At 34.4% G+C, this 14,838-nt stretch overlaps 1 protein-coding gene across 1 annotated transcript in view; it reads right to left on the minus strand.

Annotated features, from left to right (window-relative positions):
* LOC108704151 (dynein heavy chain 5, axonemal) overlaps positions 1 to 14,838 on the minus strand; it is a 132,351-nt gene that overhangs the window by 26,784 nt on the left and 90,729 nt on the right. The window contains exons 68-79 of the mRNA XM_018240559.2: positions 13,608 to 13,794; positions 10,256 to 10,363; positions 8,984 to 9,123; positions 8,611 to 8,742; positions 8,324 to 8,486; positions 8,066 to 8,214; positions 6,413 to 6,579; positions 3,907 to 3,996; positions 3,430 to 3,575; positions 2,384 to 2,467; positions 916 to 1,069; positions 184 to 280 (exon numbers count right to left, since the gene is read on the minus strand). Coding sequence (XP_018096048.2) covers positions 184 to 280; positions 916 to 1,069; positions 2,384 to 2,467; positions 3,430 to 3,575; positions 3,907 to 3,996; positions 6,413 to 6,579; positions 8,066 to 8,214; positions 8,324 to 8,486; positions 8,611 to 8,742; positions 8,984 to 9,123; positions 10,256 to 10,363; positions 13,608 to 13,794 — 1,617 coding nt within the window. The remainder of the gene's footprint in view (positions 1 to 183; positions 281 to 915; positions 1,070 to 2,383; positions 2,468 to 3,429; positions 3,576 to 3,906; positions 3,997 to 6,412; positions 6,580 to 8,065; positions 8,215 to 8,323; positions 8,487 to 8,610; positions 8,743 to 8,983; positions 9,124 to 10,255; positions 10,364 to 13,607; positions 13,795 to 14,838) is intronic.

A 14,838-nucleotide genomic window follows, 5' to 3' on the forward strand; every position in this document is an offset into this window, starting at 1 on the left:
TGTTTGGGGGTATAGTTTTCCTTGGAACAACTTGGCCAAAATGGCTTACAAATGCATAGATCCTGTCTTTTAACAATCATCCTGGTCAACGTATCTTTAGTTAAATTATTTGTAATACTCAATTCTAGACACCTAAGGGAATTAAAATGCTACAGAATATCAGAGGACAATAACTGAACTTACTGATGTATTAAGTCAACAAACTTGCTGGTATCTCCTACATAGTATTGCAAAGTCTTCCATTTGGCTCTGTCTACTTTATCAATAGGATCCCTTGTACCTGCAGTCAAAAGGTAAAGGGAATTTATGTTTGATTAATTTTTTATAACTATCATCTAAATATAAAAGATAGGGGGTCATTTATAAACACCGGGCAAATTTGCACCTGGGCAGTAACCCATGGCAACCAATCAGATGATTGCTTTCAGTGCTCAACCTGCAGCTGGCTGAAAAAATCTAATCACTGATTGGTTGCCATGGGTTACTGCCCAGGTGCAAATTTGCCCAGTGTTTATAAATGAGCCCCAGTATTTCCCCAAAGAACTCTAAAACATTTGCATTTAAATAAGGAACAGACATATAACACGTCAATACTAACAAGCCAATGATGTATAAAATAATAAAAAGAAAAGTAGGATAACTTTGATGGGCTTTTTCCACGTATGTAATTAAGCAATTATAGATCACTACAGTGACTGCTGGTGACTAAGAGTACATCTGTATTTTTACAAAAAATATTTGACCAATATATATTCTAAGATCCATAAGGCAATACTTGATCATCAGAAACCTATACTATTGCATAAAAAACAATAAGCTTTCGAGATATACATGCAAATAATTAATTTTCAAAAAGAGGAAAAACATATATTACATTACAGGAAATACATATACAATACATTAGTAGTATGATACCTTTCCGTGGTGATGATTTTCCAAGGGGTGAAGGCTGAAACTTGCTATTTCTGTTAGCTGCATTTTCAAATGAGTGTGCAGGAGATCTGGGTAGATCGTTCATGTTTTCATTTTTTGGAAGACAAGCAACCATAACCAAAGCCATTTCTAAAATCTGTGAGAAAAGAACACACGTTTGTAAACAAAAATGTTAATTAAACACGACAACAAATGCAGCACCTTACTTTGTACACATGAGGCAACACTTAAAATAAATCAGAAGGGTACCTTAGGTTACATAGATTTTATATGTGCTAATATTAGTAGGCTGTGTGTTATTTCTTGAGAATATCAACCTCAGGAACAAAAAATAGGGGACTTGGTACAAGCTGTAAGTGCATGAGAAGGGCTTCTAGTTTGGAATGGGCCTTATTAATGCAAGGTGTCTTCTGTGTTGTGTCCTACTATATTAAAAAAAAGCACAGAGAAAAGCCTCTTGTTATAACTGCTAGCTTCAATACAGTTATTAGTTACAGAACCTGAAATAAGCCCTGTAGGTTGGTTGTATGCCAGCACTGGATGATACTTGAATCTGCTGCCTCGAGTGGTAGACCCAAAAGTTCTGCTTGAAAGTGTTCTTCCTCCCATTTTTGTCTATTTGACTTTATGTCTGGAGCATTGCCAATATTGAGGCTCAGCAGGATAAATACTAGAGAACAGAGTCCTCCTGATTCCAAAATTTAGTAGCTAAGTTACCTGTGGAAAAGTTACTGAGCTATTGTAAAACTGGTTCATATTTTAGTAACTTTCTGCTAAACTTTAAAGGGTGTCTATTGGGAAATATATTACCCCAACCAAAGGAGCTGGCAAATAGAGCTTGGACTCCGTTTTTTTTTTTTTTTTAAATTGCTCCCGGCTGCTGTAGACCTCCCGCACCGGAAGGGGAGCTCCTCGTACGAGTGGCCATGTTGGGGCACACATGCGCATAATGAGCGAATGCTACGACTTGCTCATTATGTACATGCGCGTGACATCAGAAGTGCATTATGCACATGGGCTATGTACAATATGGCCACTTGTACGGGGAGCTCGCTCCTGGTGGGAGTGTCCTAGAACTGGAAGGGGCAATTAAAAAAAAAAAAACGACTGTTATCCCCAGCCGGAGTGTGGGCTCTATTAGCCCACACCTTTGGTTGGGGATAATAATTTTGCTCAACAGGTGCCCTTTAAAGCCCTTTTAAGTTACTAAAATATAAACCAGATTTACTATAGCTCAGTAAATTATTTTAGCTGCTAAATATTGGAATCAGGAGGACTCTGTTCTCTAGTATTTATCCTGCTTAGCCTCAATATTATATTTTATTTCACATACTTTCATGTCCTACAGGGCCACACAGTTTTCTCTTCCTGTTTATCACCGATTACTTATCAACCATGGAATAATTAAATTGCTGGAGAGCTGAAGAAAATGAAGACAACCTGAGCTCACCTGAGCAACTAGATATGGAGGATTCTGGCACCTTACAAGTCTCTCGGTGCAGGCTTTGTCCACTTTAGTGCACCAGTGCATTACCTAAAAGGAAACCAATTGACTGAATCAGTAAACAAGTTCAGTTAAGAAACAGAAATATATGTGTACATCTGAAATAAAGTCTATACACATAACCTGTTACTGCATCGTTTAGACAATATTAATTTAAGCATAAAAAGAGAATCTTGATTGAAAATATAAAGACTGTTAATGAAGTAGAAGGGTCAGAATTAAGAAAATGCTAAATAGTTGTCATCAAAACATTTTTCTTAAAATCAAAAAGTTCTACCAAGTATTGCACATTGTTTTCAAACAGAAATACAAACATTTTATAAACATCAGAAAGTCCAGATGATTAAGTGGAAAAAGCCAAGAGGGCTTATTTATTTACAACATGTACGGTACCACCCACGGGATAGCCTGGCAAAATTACCTGTATTTGCTTTAAAGGAAAACTATACCTCCAAACAATGTAGGTCTCTATAAAAAGATATTGCATAAAACAGCTCATATGTAAAATCCTGCTTCATGTAAATAAACCATTTTCATAATAATATACTTTTCTAGTAGTATGTGCCATTGGGTAATCATAAATAGAAAATTGCCATTTTAAAAAATTAGGGCCGCCCCCGGGATCGTAGGATTCACTGTGCTCACAAACATACCAACAAACCATACATGTTAGGTCACATGAGCCAATTAACAGACAGAGTTGTGTCTTTTGCTTCCACACTTCTTCCTGTTACAGTTAGAGTTGAAGTATTTCTGGTCAGGTGATCTCTGAGGCAGCACACAGACCATCACAAAATGGTGGCTCAAGGCAAGAGATGTAAAAGGGCAATATTTACTTAAATATATATTCCAGTTTGGTGAGATTCTTTAATATGCCACTTAATATGATATGAACTATCTGTTGCTTAAGTGTTCATTTTGGGGGTATAGTTTTCCTTTAAATATTACATATACTGATCAAATGTCTATTGTTAAAAAGAAAATAGTTTTACCTGGCTTTTGGTGACTTTTAAGTTATTTCTTACATCATTCAGATCATTTTGTGCCTTCTCTATCTTCTGCAGTATCTCATTTAGGTGTGATTTTTTATTGGCCTCCTTCATGCGAATAAATACCTCATCATATTCATCAAGAGTGTCTATGGAAAAAGATTACGTTGGTTTCAAAACTTCGATTATTGCTAATGCTATATTTTGTGTTAACTGGTATGGGACCTATTATGTTTAAAATTTAATTTTTTTTGGGTAAAGAGTCCTGCATTTTTTCCCCATGCATACTTTGACATTTAACCCTTTAAGAAGCTTTATGTTTTCACATTACCCTATAGGAATTTCACAAGACAAATATATATGAAGAGTATCATTACACAGAAATGATAAAGAAAACAACTAAACCCAAGAATGATTTATAGTGGCAACTTATCACAGAATACTGATTGCAAGAAATCTATTCAGATTTAAAGAGAATACCTTCTTTCAGTAAAGCGTCATCTTCTTGCAGTACATCGAGATCACTGTCATTCTGTGAGAGAAAAATCTGGAGATTCTTGTCTCCAATGCCTGTGTAAAAAGTATTATTTTTTGCAAATGAGAGCAAGATTTTATTTGATTATAAATATTTTAATATAATTCTGCAGAGAAAATGTAAAAGACATTTTACATTTTTCAGGGAATCAGGGAAAAATGGTGTAACATTTGGGAATGTTAAATCAGGGAAATGCATTATGCATTATACAGGAATAGGATCCGTAATCCAGAAACCTGTTATCCAGAAGACTTAGGGGCAGATTTATCAAAGGTCAAGTTGTATTTTCCTAAAAAAAAATCTAGTTTTAAGGGGGTAGTTTCAGTCAAATACTCAAATTTTTTTATTAAAAAAAACTCTGGGTTTTTGTTAAAGAATCTGAAAATACACCTCTAAAACCTGTCGAGGTCATGTAGAAGTCAGTGGCAGAGGTCCCTTGAACCATCTGAAGATGTTAATAGCCTTTATGATGTTCGGGTTTTTTCCGGTGAGTTTTGCTTGAAAATTCAATTAATTCTAGCAATTTGAGTTTTTCCTGTGGAAAACTCTATTCATTCGAGTTTTTGGGTTGTTCACCCGAACTCACTGATTCAAGTTTTTTCCATTCTAGTTTTTTCTTAAATCGAAAAATATTCGAGTTGTGAGTTCATTCAAGGCATAAAAAACCTCACAAACCTCTAAAACTCAACTTTTGATAAATAACCCCTTAAAGTATGGAGTTCCAAATTCCCTTATCTAGAAATACCCATGTTCCAAGTATTCTAGATAACAGGTTCCTGTATATTGGTAGGACCACAAAAAAAAACTTAAAATCAGAGGATGTACAACTGAATTTTCACTATATTAAAGATATGATTTCTATTATAATTAAAGATGTTTGTAATTATTTATATTTGGACACACAGAAAAGGAAGTTTGGCTTCTGAAAATTGTTTAATGGTCTTAAAAAGAGCATGCCTGTGAACATTTAGTACTGTGATTTAGCTTTTTTATATTGTTTTTTGTAGTTTCTATAAAGGATGGTTTTTACTAAATTTTTTAGCTCTGGAGACTTATTTCTTATTGTTTTACTGCAGGCTAATGCCAGAGACATCAGGCAATTCTGATGAATGTAGTGTAGCTTCCCTATACCTACATGCACCATTGAGCAGAGTGTGAGCAAATAATTTAGTTGGTAAAAGGAATAGTTTGTTTTTACAATAATTTTTAAGCTTTTTATTGCTTTTATCTGTTGCATTCCTGACTATGGGGAAAGTCAAGATCTTCATTAAAAAGTGTACCTTTTATACCAATAAGTTTATTACAAATATGTGAACTATTCCTAATATGGTTTGCATGTAGAAGCTAATGACTAAGTGCTTTTTAGTATGTAGCAAAAAGCAACTCCAGAGCTTTTATCTGCTTCATAACGAATATAACGAAGGAATTGCCCACACCTGCCCATGAAATAGCCTTTGAGTCAGCGTCCAATTACTTTTGAGCCCCTGAAATGAAGTGATTATGTTAAAAAAAGGCTTTAGTTCCTCACATTTTTATGCAATCTTTTTGTTCAACCCACTGAATTAAAGCTGAAAGTCTGCAGTTCAACTGCATCTGAGTTGTTTCATTTAAAATTAATTCTGGTAATATACAGAACCAAAGTAAAGTTGTCTGTCCAAATATTTATGGACCTAACTGTATATATAACTGTATATATATATATATATATATATATATATATATATATATATATATATATATATATATATATATATGTATGTATATATATATATATATATATATATATATATATATATATATATACTGTATATATATATATATATATATACTGTATATATATATATATATATATATATATACACACACACACATATATATCAACATGGCCTTGCAAAATTTGTTTTTAACACAGGATAATAGCATGTATGCATATCCTGCATAGCTACTCAGTAATAATTTAGACGTGTTGCAGAGTGGACTCATTTCTGCCCAGCTATAAATATACACCAAATTGCAATGTTACCAAATCAACCATTCCATTTAAAAAGCTTATGAAATACAGTATACCAAATACAGTTCTGTAGTAGATTTCTGCACAGCCTGGCAAACTCCATTTTGCATAAATGTGTGTAGATAAAGGATTAGCTTTGGGCGACTCTTTCATAGATTTTATCACAGTTCTGCATGGTGCATTTTTTTTAGCAGTTTCTATTTAAATGGGATTATTGGGGACAGTAATATAAGGCTGCAATCTAGCACTATATACTGTATGGTGTCCATGAGTTTTATCAGCTCTCGTGTAACCTTACTGGCAACTCTATGAGTCAAACATGTTTAATACTGAATTCTTTGATTCTGTTTTTTGGGTCTCATTAAGGTAAAGGCCCCGAGACTCTATGTTAGATTTAGAGTATTAATTGGTTTAATTCAACATACAGTAGCATAACTCACCAAGCTCAGCCTTTAATCTCTCCAATATTGAGGTTTTGGTGATGAGTTTATTTAAAACATCTGCTGCTGTAGCTTGTGCTTCCTCGTAGTCTTTACCAATTACTTTTAGAGTTTCTTGAGTCTCTCTTGCCTCTGTCCTTGTTTCATCCAGTGTTTTTATTGCACCCCTGTGGAAAAATCCAACAATGCACTCAAATCTCTACAAGACATCTCCCACTGGTCTGATCCCACTGGTCTGATCATTTTCAAATACAGTATAAGGTATATTAGGGTTCAGAAATACACTAAGGGGCCGATTCACTAAGGGTCGAATATCGAGGGTTAATTAACCCTCGATATTCAACTAGGAATTGAAATCCTTCGACTTCGAATATTGAAGTCGAAGGATTTAGCACAGATAGTTCGATCGAACGATCAAAGGATTATTCCTTGGATCGAACGATTAAATCCTTCGAATCGAACGATTTGAAGGATTTAAATCCAACGATCGAAGGAATATCCTTTGATCAAAAAAAGTTAGCCAAGCCTATGGGGACCTTCCCCATAGGCTAACATTGACTTCGGTAGCTTTTAGATGGCGAACTAGGGGGTCAAAGTATTTTTTAAAGAGACAGTACTTCGACTATCGAATGGTCGAATAGTCTAACGATTTTGACTACGAATCCTTCGATTCGAAGTCATAGTCGAAGGTCAAAGTAGCCTATTCCATGGTCGAAGTAGCCCAAAAAAACCGTTGAAATTTGAAGTTTTTTAACTTCGAATCCTTCACTCGAAGTTAGTGAATCGGCCCCCAGCTATGGCATACTGAATCATAACTATGCACAGATTCTGTAAGCAGGTAAGTAAAACCAGCAAAGCAAACACTGAAGGAGCTGAGATCCACAGATAAGATGGAAGAAACCATTCATTGGAGAGTCATGTCCTAGATACATGGTGGAAAAAAATCCATATCAATGTCTGCACAAACAAACAAGGAAAAAAAGAAACCCTGGGGTAAGAGAAAAACTGTATTGTTTTAGCACAAAATGCTATGTGTTGTAGAAAGGCAGCACTGCTCACCACCCTGCCTCCTGGAGAACACTGTCTCCAATGTCCATGGTGGAAGTATCATTATGTTGTGTATCACTAAGGACTTCTAAGTGGGCAGGACTGAGGGCAAGATGGATAGAGGGAAATCTAGAGGATAAATTGTGTCAGTCAGCAAAAGATCTAAGACTGGGGCATGAATTTACCTTCAAGCAGAGCACACAACCAATGCTTCACTGTATTACCTAAAAGTCTTAACAATTACTCAGTCAGACTTTAATCAGGAATCAGTAAGACTGTTCACCAATTGACCCTATCCCTTGCTTGCCACAGAGAAAGAGACTTGACCCCAAAAGCTTCACAGCTGTAACAGCAGTTCTACCAAGTATTTACTTGGGTGGGGCGAAAACTTGCATACAGTAATAAACGCCTACATTTTTGTTTCATTAACATTTATGTCACAATAAAGAATATTTAGCACATTCAGTGTCAAGTATGTTTTGTATATCACATGGTAAAATGCCAATGAAAATTCCTAGGGGATAATACTTATGCATGGCGCGGTATACATACATGCACATTCCTACCTTCAACAATCACAATCCACAAAATCCACAAAATACTTACTTTAATTGGCTGATTTCTTTATTCATTTCTTCCATTTTCTTTAAGAAAATGAATTTAAAGTTATCTAGGAAGATTTTTAGTGTGTTTGGTCCAATAAAAACGTTATCAGTCATTTGATTCTTTCCTGTTGATAAGATCATCATCCTTTCCTGCAGTGAAAGATACGCACGGGTTATAACAATAGTGCACACGGTAACTGGGATATTTTTATGCAGTTAAGAGTAGCATTACAATAGAGTAATGACCAACATCCTTTACCTGAATGATTTCTTTACAATGTGGAAAATTGCCATCACTTGTCTCTGCCCCCTCCATCTGTGTGTTGATCAGGGCCCAAGAGCTACCTTTAACCCATGGAAGTTGCCCATTTTCTTCAAGCATATATCTATGGATTAGGGAAATGGCCAAAGCAACACTTTCCCTAAGGAAACAGAATACAACTAAACATTAGCAAATATACTTTTAGATGAGATAATAATGTTTCTTCTATTTGAATACTGCTAAAGGTTTTCTTTCTTCACAATATGCAAGGATAAATATCTTACTTCATGTCATCCGTGTGGGATCCCATGATCTCGTGTTGCGTAATGTAATGCTTTGATTCTCTATGAATGGCTTCCTGTGACCAGGTGTCTACCCATATCATCTGGCAGCCACTTAAAAATCCTGGAAACTTCCTGCAAAAGGAACATATGTATTTTTGTGTCTGCATTACAACTTTACTTGAACTTTGTCTTTATCCAGGACCCACTGTGTTAGGTAAAGAACTGAACATAAGAAAATAGATGGAAGTGCTTCATTTAGGATAAGTATAATCCACCAGAAAGCTCATTCACAGTCTTAGTACAGTCTTAGTAACCTCCAGTGATATAACTAGGAAATTCCCAGTATCTGTATCACTGGAACTGTCATACTTACTTTATAGCAGTCTTCAGGAGAGAATGGTTAGGAGACAGGCATACTATAATACGGAGATGTGATTTCACTTGGGAGACAAGGTACTTGGCTGGGTCAAGACTAAGATGGGGGTGTTTCCTCCTTAAAGCTGGACCAAGAACCTAACAAAAATCAAGACATTCATAAATCCAAAAAATACACCATATTAAGATTTTCTATGTAGTGAAGTGTAACAAATATTTTGTTTATTTATTTGGAATATTTTTATTGTGACCTTTACATTAATAAAAATCTACTTTGTTAATTAAGCAAAGTGTATCCATAAAAAAAGTGTGTATTTTAATATAATAATAAAATATATAAACGCAAGCCTTAGAACATGTCCTTACATTTAATATCATAGTACAAACACAACTAATCCAATTTGATAAAAAACAAACCCAATATTCAAACCCTTAGTGAAAAGGTTATTATGAATGCATGAAAATTTCCAATATCTAGATTCATCTGACTATAAATCTTCATTTTAAAGGAAAATTAAATGGCTTCATATACATTCTAAAATATTCTACTGTTAAGCTGTATTTGCAAAAAAATTCTATATTCTATAACCATGGAAGCTGCCATTCAGGTTCCGGCAGGGTTTTTGTAAACAATGATTACTCTTCCTCAGGCCCTTTAACCTTTCTGATACTGGGCAATAGTCAGGACCCCACCAAGCCTTCTATACTCCTGCTATTTCTTCTTAAAAATTGCTGCCCCTATTATCACACTTAAGGGGTTATTTATTAAAGGTTGAGTTGTGTTTTTCCGTAAAAAAACTTTTTGGGATAAAAAAAAACTAAAATGTTTCAAGATTTATTATGCCCAGAAGCTGCAAAAAAGCCTGAATTCAAAAATAGTCCAGCTAAAACCTATCGAGGTCATGTAGAAGTCAATGGCAAAGGTCCCTTGAACCATTTGAAGATGTTTTTAGCCTCCATGATTTTTGGGTTTTTCAATTCAAGGTATTCAAGTTTTTTTTCACTGATTACATTCAATCGAGTTTTTTACATTCTGTTTTTTTCATAAATAAGCAAACATTCAAGTTGTGAGTTTATTCGAGGTAGAATAAACCTCACAAACACAACCTTTGATAACCCCCTTAGAGCTGCATTTTACCCAATTAAAGGAGAACTACAATAAGGTCCTGGTTTTCAATGAACATGCTCCTGGCTGGCAGATGACATGGGTATCACTGTGCCCCACTGGTTATGTTGGTTTAACCTTGACGTAAGTAGGTAGTTACAGTACCTGCAGAAGATCATTCATTTCTTCACTGCTAAACAATGGTGCATACTCTCCACATATCAGCAGGCTGTTAATGGCATCTACGTAGCTTTCAATATCCAGTTCCTGTGCCTGTAGCATGGTGCATATGAAGAGATAGTAGTTATTTAACTGCTAACTCCTATATTTAAGTACTAGAGTCAGTTTAAATAATAAGAAAATCAGTAGTGCACTACCAGATAAGCCAAATAACCCTTGCTCAAGTCTCTTAGCACAGGATAACTATATAGAATGTAGAGCAAATTTCAGCAATTAAAAAAACCAATGTATGTTGATATAATTAACTGCTTACTTGACCCATATCACTCCCCCAAACAATAGTCAGCTGCTTTCTATTTTTCATACTACAGAAGGTAAAAATCTGACCTAACAAAGTTATGTTTAAACACCACACTAATAAGCGACAACAGCTACAGGTTCCAAACTGATAGGCTATCAAAATTGCAGGGAGAGCTCAAAGGCAAACTACAGCTTGAAGACTTACAGACCACAAAATGGTCATACTGTATATACCATCACATCAGTTCAATCTGCCACTGCCACTACATATGTAAGCTAGTTACCCCTTTGATGGAGGAGGGGGAACAATTATCGATGCGGAGTGGAAAATGAATAAAAGAAACCCTTGAAACCACTTGAAACTATGTCTAATCAACCACTTCATAACCAACCCTACATTAAAATATACTCCCACACCTTGCCATTGCACTGCTCTGTGAACTAATACGCCAAAATATATGACACAAGTGGTATTTCTTTAGGACCTTGGTCAATACCAAGTTTCTGCACTGTGCCTATGCTGTTGAATTGTTATAAATTGTGTTTAATATAGTGAATAAAGTACCCCCCTTGTAAAATATAAGGATATTATAAGTTACCAAGGCGTTCCATGACCATATAAAAGCACAAGGCTGAAGGCCGAGTGTTTTTATACAGGTCATGGAACTCCGAGGTAACTTCTAATATTCTCATATTTTACAACTGGGGTTTTTCATTTATTATAATACACAAATTTCAGTGAGTCATGTGACAGAAATGACATCAGAACTCACCGTTTATATGGATATAATTTACAAGATATTCATGGCTTTTGTGTATTATAGGTTAATAAATAAATGGGACTATGCTATGACTATAACTATATAGATGGATTGCAAGACTTGCATTGCAAACTATACGAACTATATGCTTATCTCTGTCATTTGTTATCACTCTCTGCCTAACATCTATGTGGTTAAGTGACAAACTAATTTCTTAATCTCCACCTTTTCTTTTCTCTTCCTTTCATTTTTACATCTTTGAAACTTCTTCCTTTCTCTATGTTTGTTTAAATTTCTAAAAGTTTAATTTTAAAGTTTAAATTGCAGACAGATTCATGCATCATAGGGTGTACACCACCCTGCTGAAAGATAATCTCAGACCCTAAGGCGCAGATTTATCAAGGGTCGAATTGGATTTGAGGGAAATTTCATAGTAAAAAAAATTCAAAATTCAAAGTAATTTTTTGGATAATTCGACCATCGAATAGGATACCACGACTTTGACTTTGATTCGAAGTAAAATATTACAAATATTTGACCATTCGATAATCGAAGTACAGTCTCTTTAAAAAAAATTCGATTTCAATACTTCGCCAAATTAAACCTGCCGAAGTGCTATGTAAGCCTATGGGGACCTTCTACAGCATTTTTTTTGAAGTTGAAGAAAAATCATTTGATTGATGTTTGAAATCCTTCAAATCATTTGATTCGAAGGATTTCATCGTTCGATCGAATGACTTTACTTCCACCGCAAATGGCCAATTTCGATGTAAAAAAACTTCGACTTCGGTGTTCGAAGTCGAAGTATTCCAATTCGATGGTCGAATTTCGAAGTATTTTTACCTTCGAAATTCGACCCTTGATAAATCTGCCCCTAAATGTTAGCACTATATGCTTAGCACTAAGTCCCAAGCATGCTACACATATGTTTAGATTGCCTTTACCCCATAAATACTGCAATGTAGACACAGTAACAACCCAATCATTGTCTCTTTTAATACCTTACGCCATAGTTTGATCAACTTATGTGCATAACCAACATATAAGCACCTCCTTTCACCATTCTTAAACCAAATGCTTAAAAGGCAAGCAAATACAAACTTGATATGATGTAATAGAGAAAGATAGGATTTGGCTTTGGGCATTCATACTTTGAAGATATTATATTTGAGCTGTAGCCTGTAACCTACTGAACGTATGCATGTAAATTGTCATTTTTGTATACAAATCTGCTAACATTGTGCAAATAAAACAGTTTAATTAAGAAAAAATTAACAAAAAGTAACAAAGTAACAAAGTTATGTTTTTTTTTCTTTCTAAATGACATAACATTTGGTTATGTATATAATCATTATAATTGACATTTGTCAATTGTCAATTTCCTCTAAAAATGTGAGTTTTCCCATTTAAAAACTTGACCAAAAAAAAAAAACAAGGCTTCATGAAAAGGCCCCTTAATATAAAATGTTAAATTTAAGGAGACCAGACTACATCTCCTATTTTGTCATATATACATAGATAAAATAACGTCTTTTGTATTCTAGAAATAAATGCATGGAACATTTGGAAATAATAGGCTAATAGCAGAGAGCTGAATTTGATAATACTGGCCTTTTATGTTTACTGTAATTTTCACATAATTGCACATAGCAGACGTATAATTACCATTAAATCAAAGCAGGCAATAATCCTACTACAAAAGAGAGCAGAAGACTGACTGCAATAATACAATAATTACAGTTGTTAAACTCTGTAATTAATTTCTGATGGAAAAGATATAGGTCGAATATTGAAGAGTAGATCACTAATTAACTAATTAATTTAATATCAATTCAGTTTGGCAGATACTAAGGGGCTTAGAGAAGTTTGGTTATATTTCCATGTCAGCTTCATGAGTCACTTTATGTTGCTATCCCTGCAAAAAAAAAATTCTAAGCTCTCTGTATAGCGGTTATAGGACCCTATCTGATTGCTTTGATGCAGCTATTAAACCCCCACAAATGTTATACAAGTGAGCCAGGTTCATAAGCAAATGCCCACTGCAAAGGGTATCTTGTGAAAGTAATGTGGAAAGAGGAATGGACTAGAGAGAGATCCATGACAACATAGACCCATTAAGGAGGATCCTGGGACTAGTAAAAGGTTACTGTTCTCATTGTCCATATCTAGACATTAGACTACTACTACTACATAAAATAATAATATAATAATACATCATACATACTAATTTGAGAATAATAAGATAAGATCAAATAAAAATACTGAAAATGACTCACCGTTAACATGATGGCTGTTGGTTTTCCTTCTACAGCAGAAATCTGGATTGCTGATTTTAAACTATTAATAAAGTTACTGTGACTTGATGTATCCAGTGCATGAAGAGGTATGTCCGCAACATAGAGAGCCATTTTCACAAGGGTGGATAAGTGAGAGCCTACTGCTCCAACCAACATAATGTTCCCCCTGTCATCAGCAAATATAGTGTAAGAATAGTATAAGAATATAGTGTCAGCAGACTATAGCATTTGATAAGATGGTTATTGCATTATCATGTACAACATATCAAGCACTTGATATAAACATTTCTTAGCTACAACTCATGCTGAATTGGAGATTTAAACATAGAAATTCAGTCAAGGTTATATGTTATTTTTTTAAACTACTTTAGTAAAATATTATATATATATATATATATATATATATAAATATATATATATATATATATATATATATATATATATATATATATATATATTTGACTAAAGTAGCTTAAAAAAAATAACATATAACCTTAAATATATGTCTTAAATATATATATATATATATATATATATATATATATATATATATATATATATATATATATATATATATATATATATATATATAGATAGATAGATAGATAGATAGATAGATAGATAGAGATATTTAAGACTAGGCTAAGCAACTACAAAAGGAGCTAAAATGAGTAAAAGCAGCTATTTTTCTTATATAAAAGGGACATATAGTGCCAATAGCAGTTTTTGTCACTGCACAATATACCTCTAATACCTCTTTCTACTCATCTGTTCCAGTTCCACTGGCTGCTTTTTCCATGATATACAGTCAAACCTGTGTCTCAGCAATTTGGACTGTAGGATACCAGCCAAATAAGCAGCTAGGCAGACCTGACAGTGAAGAGCCCTTATATGTCATGCAATTAGTGTAGGATCATTGAGTGTCAGGAGATGTGGAGATATGTGATATATGGCCTTGAGAAGGTTCAGTTGGTGGAGTGAAACTATATACCTCTTTCAATGGCCAAAAGAAGAGGTGTAGGGTAAAGGAGGCTGAAAAAATGGGAAAGTTTTCTTAAACACTATGGAAGTTATAAGTAGCAATGCTTTAATGCAGTTTTTTTATATTTGGCTGACTGCACCCAATTAAAAAATCAACATCACAAGCCAAAACTTAGTTTGGAACCAGTTCTGGCTCTTATTTGAACCTTCCCCATAGAACAGAATCTAG

The sequence above is a fragment of the Xenopus laevis genome, chromosome 5L (genome assembly GCF_017654675.1).
Source record: "Xenopus laevis strain J_2021 chromosome 5L, Xenopus_laevis_v10.1, whole genome shotgun sequence".
Lineage (NCBI taxonomy): Eukaryota > Metazoa > Chordata > Amphibia > Anura > Pipidae > Xenopus > Xenopus laevis.